Source organism: Plasmodium gaboni, chromosome 9, assembly GCF_001602025.1.
Source record: "Plasmodium gaboni strain SY75 chromosome 9, whole genome shotgun sequence".
Lineage (NCBI taxonomy): Eukaryota > Apicomplexa > Aconoidasida > Haemosporida > Plasmodiidae > Plasmodium > Plasmodium gaboni.
This window is the reverse complement of record NC_031489.1, coordinates 572,305-580,516: the sequence shown is the minus strand read 5'-3', so window position 1 is coordinate 580,516 and position 8,212 is coordinate 572,305. Positions and strand designations below refer to the sequence as shown.

The 8,212-nt window shown below is 16.7% G+C and overlaps 3 protein-coding genes across 3 annotated transcripts; 1 reads left to right on the top strand and 2 right to left on the bottom strand.

The window, feature by feature from the left end:
• On the top strand, positions 1-905 carry PGSY75_0916300 (hypothetical protein; the record flags this gene model as incomplete). Its single annotated transcript, XM_018785577.1, has 4 exons — positions 1-122; positions 276-341; positions 479-606; positions 763-905. Coding segments are annotated over 4 exons (459 nt in total), but the record flags the coding sequence as incomplete, so codon positions are not given.
• Positions 906-1,442: 537 nt separating this feature from the next.
• PGSY75_0916200 (hypothetical protein) lies at positions 1,443-5,174 on the bottom strand (the record flags this gene model as incomplete). The annotated part of the gene is made up of 2 exons (XM_018785576.1): positions 1,443-4,682; positions 5,001-5,174. The coding sequence occupies 2 exons, from the start codon at positions 5,172-5,174 to the stop codon at positions 1,443-1,445; spliced, it is 3,414 nt and encodes a 1,137-aa protein (XP_018641917.1).
• A 731-nt stretch (positions 5,175-5,905) lies between these two features.
• On the bottom strand, positions 5,906-7,015 carry PGSY75_0916100 (thioredoxin 3; the record flags this gene model as incomplete). Its single annotated transcript, XM_018785575.1, has 5 exons — positions 5,906-5,974; positions 6,103-6,246; positions 6,348-6,488; positions 6,695-6,750; positions 6,883-7,015. 5 exons carry the CDS (start codon positions 7,013-7,015, stop codon positions 5,906-5,908), a joined length of 543 nt encoding a protein of 180 aa, XP_018641916.1.
• Positions 7,016-8,212: the final 1,197 nt, after the last annotated feature.

The window sequence follows — 8,212 nt, the reverse complement described above, 5'->3', positions numbered from 1 at the left end:
GAAACTTTTGCTTTAAAGCATGTCAAGTTTTGTAATAAATTAATTACTTTAATTATATGTCTTACTATAACAAATTGTATTTTGCTGGTTGCACCCGCTTTTTTTTTTAATTCTTATGAGGAGTATATAAAAAAATAAAATAAATATAAATATAAATAAATATAAATATATATATATATATATATATATATATATATATATATATATATATATATATATATAATGTTCTTTTTTTTTTTTTTTTTTTTTTTTTTTTTTTTTTTTTTTTTTTTTTTTTTTTTTTTTTTTTTTTTTTTTTTTTTTTTTTTTTTTTTTTTTATTATTGTAATATTTTTAAAAAGGTAACCCCTTAAGAAGAAAAAAAAAAAAAAAATAGCGTACATACATAATATATATATATATATATATTTATTTATTTATTCATTTATTTATTTATATGTTTGTGTAATTTTTTTTTTTTTTTTTTTTTCAACTTTAGAGATAAAACAATTCTGAAATGTGTTTGTGAATTGGAGCTTTTACCTTGGGATGAAAAACGAAAATTACCAGTTCATTATGCCGAATTCAATGATACATTGATTAGTCCTAACGAAATAACAAATTATCGTAATTAAAAATTATGAAATAATATATTTAACTATAATTATATATATATACATATATATATATATATATATATATATATATATATATATATATATATATTTATTTATTTATTTATTTATTTATTTTTTCAACTTATTGCATTTACCTTTTGAACAGTTCAGGGATTATTTCAGCAAGAAAACATTAACGAGGAACAACTTAAAAACTTTTTTGGAACAGATAATTATGAACAAATATATTATGTCATTTTGAATAATTTAAAAAATCAAAAACAAATGATGAATACTACACCTATGTAATATTATTTTAAAAAAAAGAAAAAGATATTTTTAATAAAATTAACATTTTTCCTTTTTAAAAAAGAAAAAAAAAAAAAAAATTTTGACCATAAAATATATACACATATATATATATATATATATATATATATGTGTCTTATTCAAAATGTATTTTATTCTTGATTTATTATTTAATTTATTATAACACAATTTTTTATGTTTAACACCATATTTGCTTTATTTTATTTTTTTTTAAATGTAAAACATTTTTATAATCCTGATATTTTTTTAATTTGAAAAAAAAAAAAAATTTAATATGTCTTATATAAATAAATGTTATTTGATATGTATATATGACATTTATGTGCTGTCAATAATTTATATATTAAAAAAAATAAAAAAAAAAAATAATAAAATAAATAACTTTTTTAATTTAAAAATAAAAAAACAAATATGATGTTGCACAATTAAAATATATATATATATCTTCATATATATAAACATTTTAACAAAGTTGTATTCCCCTTTTGTATGATAATTTTTTTTTTTTTTTTGACTTTATATTTTAGAAAAATCTATACATAAATATTTTACAATATTATTATGAGACATGTAAGGAAAATGATCCTTCTGATAAGACATGAATGTTTTATAAGGTGTATTAATTTTTATGTGATATACATTCTTCTGTTTATATGATACAATATCATCTATATATAATTTAAAGTTTTCTAGATTAACAAATGGTAACCTATAATTTTGTAATATATTATCTACATCTATAGTATTATTTCCTGCTTGTTCTTTTAATTCTGATAAAATAACAGGTTGTTTGAAATAAAAAGAGATGAAACTTTTTTTCTTCCATTTCTTTAATATGTAATTTGTATATTCATTGAAATAATGATTTTTCATTTTATCATTAGTATAAATATAAATAGGCTTTTGAACACTATTCATATCTGTAACACATTTGATATATATATTACTATAATGAAATGTATTATTATTATTATTCATATTATTATTATTATTATTTTTTTTTTCCTTGTCATTGTTATTTTGATGATCTATAGATTCAGTTATATCCTTTAAAGATTTCTTATTTTTATTTAATATATTATCATTATTTTGTAATGTATTTATTTTTTTCTTTAATATATCTTTATTTTTATCATTGATTTGTTGTTCATTTATCTTTTCTTTATCATCTTCATTAGGTTTTATCAGTTTATGTTCTGCATTTTCAATATCATACATATATGTATCCATAAAAATATTATTATTATATTTAATAATATCTTTATCTAAAAATTTTATACTATTTTTATATTGTTCAAATAATTTTACATTAGCATTATTTTTTTTTATTTTATCATTATAATATTGTTCATTCATAGATATATATTTATTCTCTCGATTCATATTTTCTTCACTAACCAAAACCATAATATCACTATTTTTATCATATATTATATTATTGTGTACATATAATACCTCTCTGTTATTATAAACTAAATTATTATCAATAATATTATAATTATCAATGATAATATTATGATTTAACGTTTCATATTTATTAAAATGTTTAGATAATTCATCTATATAATAATATATATTAAAGAAATTGTTACTTTTTGCTAGACTTCCTAATATATAATAATAATCATCATACATATTATAATTACATATATATAAACATTTTTCTTTTTCCCATTTCTTTATTATATCAACATCTGTACTATCTAATCTATTAAATATTCTTTTTATATAAGATAAAGCATCATTTGAATTGTTATATGATTCATTCTTTTCTGAATTATTTGTATCATTTATATTATCAGACATACGACCATTATTAAAATTTGAAATATCATTTTCTCTTCTTGTTATATGTCTAGGCTCTGAAAAAAATGGACTCGTCTTTTTTATTTTTATAGTTTTATTTGGTATAAATATATGCGAATTCTTTTTTCCTTTTAAATTTGTATCTTTGCATGAATCTTCTTCATTTTCATTTTTATCATTTGATTCGAATTCATTATGTTTGCCTTCTTTTGAATGTAGATATTTTAAAGAATTTTTATAATGATAAATTTTTGGAAGTATAATTAGAGGTTTCTCATTATTTTTCTTTTTTATAATTTCTTTTAATATTTCTATTTGTAAAAAGCTAAACCTTCCATTTTCTACATTCTGTTTATTATATCCTATATTCGCTCCATCTAATAGACATGTATAATTACCTTTATCAAACAATTTATTCATTTCGTTCATATTGGATGAATGGTTTTTTTCGTTCACACTTGTTTGTTCTTGATTATGTAGTAAATTTGAATTATTTTGTTCATTTTTTTGATTCGTTATATTATTATCATTTTTTTCATCTTGCTCATTTTGTTCATTTTTTTGATTATTCCGTCCACTTTTTTCTGTTTCATCCTTTTTTTCCTTATGCCCTTCGGCATTATCTATTGGACCATTTAGAATTGAAAAGAAATGTTTTATTTTTAAAATTTCTTTATTATTAAATTGATGAGTTATCATTATTATATTAATAATTACAATTATTATATGTTTTAAGGACAGAAAATATGTATTAATATTTTCATCACAATTTTTACAGTTATAAGTATTCTTTACATTTTCAGTTAATTTAATAAATGGTAACCTCTTTGTTATTTTGTTAACATTATAATATATACTTCTTCTCTCTTCTTCATCTAATGTTTCTTCATATTTTTTTATATTTATATTCATGGATTCATAATTCATTTTGTATAACTCTAAAATTTGTCTTAATTGTTCTATTAATATATCTTTTAAAATAAAAAGTTTTTTATTTTTATTTGTATTTTTTTGTTTATGCATATTATCCATTTGTTCTTCATTATTATGATTTGTAAAAATGCTTCCATTGGTTCCATTTCTTCCATATTTATCTTTTAATTTTTCATGATTCCTTTTATGGGTATCATTTATAGATTCATTTTCTTCGTTATCATTTGACATAAAATTTTCTTGAGTTCTAATTTTTCTTATAATATATTGTATATTTTCATATACATAATAAATAAGTTTTAATAAATATATAAGTTTAATTTTTATTTTATTATCATTCATATGTTTGAAAATATCTATAAGTAAATAATTGTGTAATATATATTTTTGATCTTCTTCTTCCAATGTAATATCATATTTATTTAACATATTTTGATACTTATCAAAATTATTGTAATCTATATTTTTTATTAAATTATTTCTTTCATTATTATTTATATCCATGTGTATATTGTTATGTGTATGATTAATTTCTCTACCACTTATAAGACTGTCTTTTGTATATTTATCATTCAAATTGTAATCCATTCTTTGACTTGCATAATTTTTTTCAAAGGATAAGTCTAATATATGTACTAATATATATTTATAAAACCTTTCCCTTATAGTGATATTCTTCTCAATCATTTTATTTATAGTTAGAATATATTCATATATGTAATTATTCGATATATAATAATTACATATGGCAAGATATGAATTTTCTTGCATTTCAACATTATGAGTTTTCATCTTCTCTATAATCTTGATCATATTATTAATATCATTAAATCGTCCACATAAATTTAACACATTTCCACAAATCGTACTCATCTTTTTTGATAATTTTTTATCATCAGGAGCTGCTATGAAAAGTTCATCCAAATTAGCTAAAGCCTTTGAAACATTTTGTTCCTTTATGCTGTTTCCAATTTCTAAAAGGGTCTTCCCATTATCTCGAATTCTGTACTTCGGTGCCTACACATAAAAATAAAAATAAAAATAACAGAATGTAAATATTTATTTGGTTAACTAGCCAAAATGTAATAACCAGCCAATATTTGAGGGAATATAAATAAATAAATAAAAAAAAAAAAAAAAAAAAAAAAAAAAAAAAAAAAAAAAAAAAAATCACACTTAGCTAGCTAAAAGTATATACATATATATATATATATATATATATATATATATGAACAGTATGTTAAAATATATGTACCATTATACATTCATATATACATATATATATATTTATGTGTATCTTTTTATATTTCCTTTTTTGGTGTTTTTCTTTCTTACGTTATCATTTTTTCCTAATGAATTTAAAACAAACGATCTTTTATTAATACAGAAAGAATAAACCAAAGGAAATGACCATTGGTCATAGAAGATAAGTATTAATATTAATAATATATATACTGCTTTCTTTAATCCATTTTTATCCTTTTTTGTTAAAAGCATTTTATTACCCATACGTCATTCTTTTTACAATTATTCAAAAAAAAAAAAAAAAAAAAAAAAAACAGAAAAAATAAGAAATAATAAACATAATTATACTACAGATATTCCCCATAAATTATAAGGGGAAAACACAATATAAAATAACAAAAATTTTATAATATAATATATATAAACATTTGTAGAAAGGATTATCTATTTTATTTACATTTCATAATTCAAAAAAAAAAAAGAAAAATTGTTATTTAATTTGAATTTTTTTTAAATTTATAAACAAAAAAAAAATAAAATAAAAAATAAATTATTATATATGTATATATATATATATATATATAAATATATATTATATTACATATTCATATATTACACCTTTGAATGAAATGTAAATAATAAATGAAACTATGGAAGAATTAAAAAAAAAAAAAAAAAAAAATTTCCAAAAATGTTGCAATTTAATATAAGGAATATTATATAATAAAAAATACATATTTATTTTTAATATATGTAAAATTTTTCATAAAGGTGACACAAAAAGAAAGAAAAAGAACTCATATAATATAATGGATAATATATATATAAGTTATTTGATATGAACATCAATATATATATATAAACATAATTAAGTATTACATAAATTTTGTTTAATTATAAATAGATGAGTAAATTTACAAAAAAAAAAAAAAAGAAAAATTAAAAAAAAAAATAATAATAATAATATTATACATTAATATATATATATTGCATATTCATTTTGCTTTTTCTAAACAATACTTCTGAAATGCCTTTTCTATATCATTTTGATTAGCTCCTTCAACCTATATATTAAAAAAAAAAAAAAAAAAAAAAAAAAAGGAATTATTAAATATCTATTTATTATATATATATTATATATATGTTATTTTCTTCTTTCATATAATGAGAAATATTTATAGAAAATAATTACTGTATGAACTAAGATCCATTCATTATTCAAATTAAAATAAAATTCAAATGTTGGCAATGCTTTAATGTTATGTTCATTATTTAATTTTGGGTGTATATCAACATCAATATCAACCAATGTTACAAAATAATAATTCAATTGATTCTGAAAAAAATAAAATAATTATTATATATAGATGGAAATTATAAAAATGTAAAATATATATATATATAATTTAATTTATTCAATATTATATTTATTATTACCTTAAAATACTCTTTGATTTTATTACATGGCTTACACCAAACGGCACCAAATTTTATGACTATGGACGAATTTTGAGTTGATGAAAATACATGGTTTAAACTTTCTGTGTTTTTTAATTCGATATAAGTACTTTTTTCAAGCTTTATAAGGACAAATGAAAAAAAAAATATATATATGTAAATAAATATATATATATATTTATTTATTTATATTAATATGTATCATGTTTATGATTTCATAACACTTCATTTTTTTGATCGTATATATACAGAACAATTTTACGTTTGCTCTTTAAAAGATAATATTTTACACTCGTTTAATATTTATTTTTATTTAAATGAAGTACCTGCTTATTTTTCCTTTTTGCTTCTAAGATATTTGCAATTTGTTTGTCTATTTCTTCTATAAATAATAATATTAAAAAAAGAAAAAAAAAAAACTTGTTGTAAAAAAGTTAAAGGATATATTAAATAATATAATATAAATATATATATTATACATATAACATTTTTAAAAAATGGATTAAATTTTTACCTTTATTTGTACTTTTAAAGAAGAATGGAAATATTTTTTTTATATGAGATGAAAAATAATTTATAATTAACAAAATTATAACTCCTATATGGAAAAGTGAAAAACATACGGATCCGATACAAATAAGAGCCATATTATTATTATTATTTATTTATTTACTTTATTTTATTTATTATTATTATTTTTATTATTTTTTTTAAATGATCAACATTTATATTTAATTTTCAAAATGAAATAAAATATATATATATATTATATTAAGAGTAAATTAATATTTATAAAAGTATAGCATTTAAATTCTCTATTACGTAAAATATATTTTAATTTATATCAAAGATATACATATATTTATATATATATATATATATATATATATATATATATATATATTTTTTTTATTTAAAAATATTAATGCATATATAAAAAATATATTCTTATAAAAGAAATACTGTCAAAAGGTCAATGGGGGAAAATAATAAAAGGATCCAATTTTTTTTCATAAATAAGAATTATTTTTTTTTTTCCTTTTAAAAAAAACTAAAAAACATAGTTTATATAATAAGGTGATTTATCTTTTTTATTATAATATTTATTTTATGTTTTTATAAACGAAATATAAATAAATATATCTAATATTGAAGGATTAACATGTTAAATATATTCTTGATTTTTATAATAAAAAGAGAAATACAATATGAATTTTTTTATAGTGATAGAAAATATATTAATATAAGACCTTATTAAAAAATATCTTATAATTTTCATTTTAATAATTTTTATGATATATTTTTTATTTTTATAAATGGACACAATTATATGGTCTACATGTTATATTATATTATTATATAATATTCTGTTATTTTTAAAAATTAAACACAACAAAAAAAAAAATATATATATATATTTACATATAAATAAAAAACTAAATATATCTGATATAATGTTTTTCTGAGTATATAAATAATTATTCATTTATTTATCCATATATTGATTATTCTTTAAAATGGTTTTCTATATTTTAAAATATTATATCATAAAATATATCTTTTTACAAACATAATTGTAGAAACTTGTTTAGATATTTAAAAATAAATAAATATATATATATGTTAATATATATGATATATTTTTTTTTTTTTATCGTGAAAATAGAAGGAAGAAAAAAATAATAAATAACTATCATTTTAATATCGTGCACATTTATAGAACAAATATATACATATATATATATATAATATAAAAATATATATTCATATGTATTTATTATAATTATTGAATTATTACAAATAAAAAATAAATAATATTATATGTTAAATTTTTAAACTACATT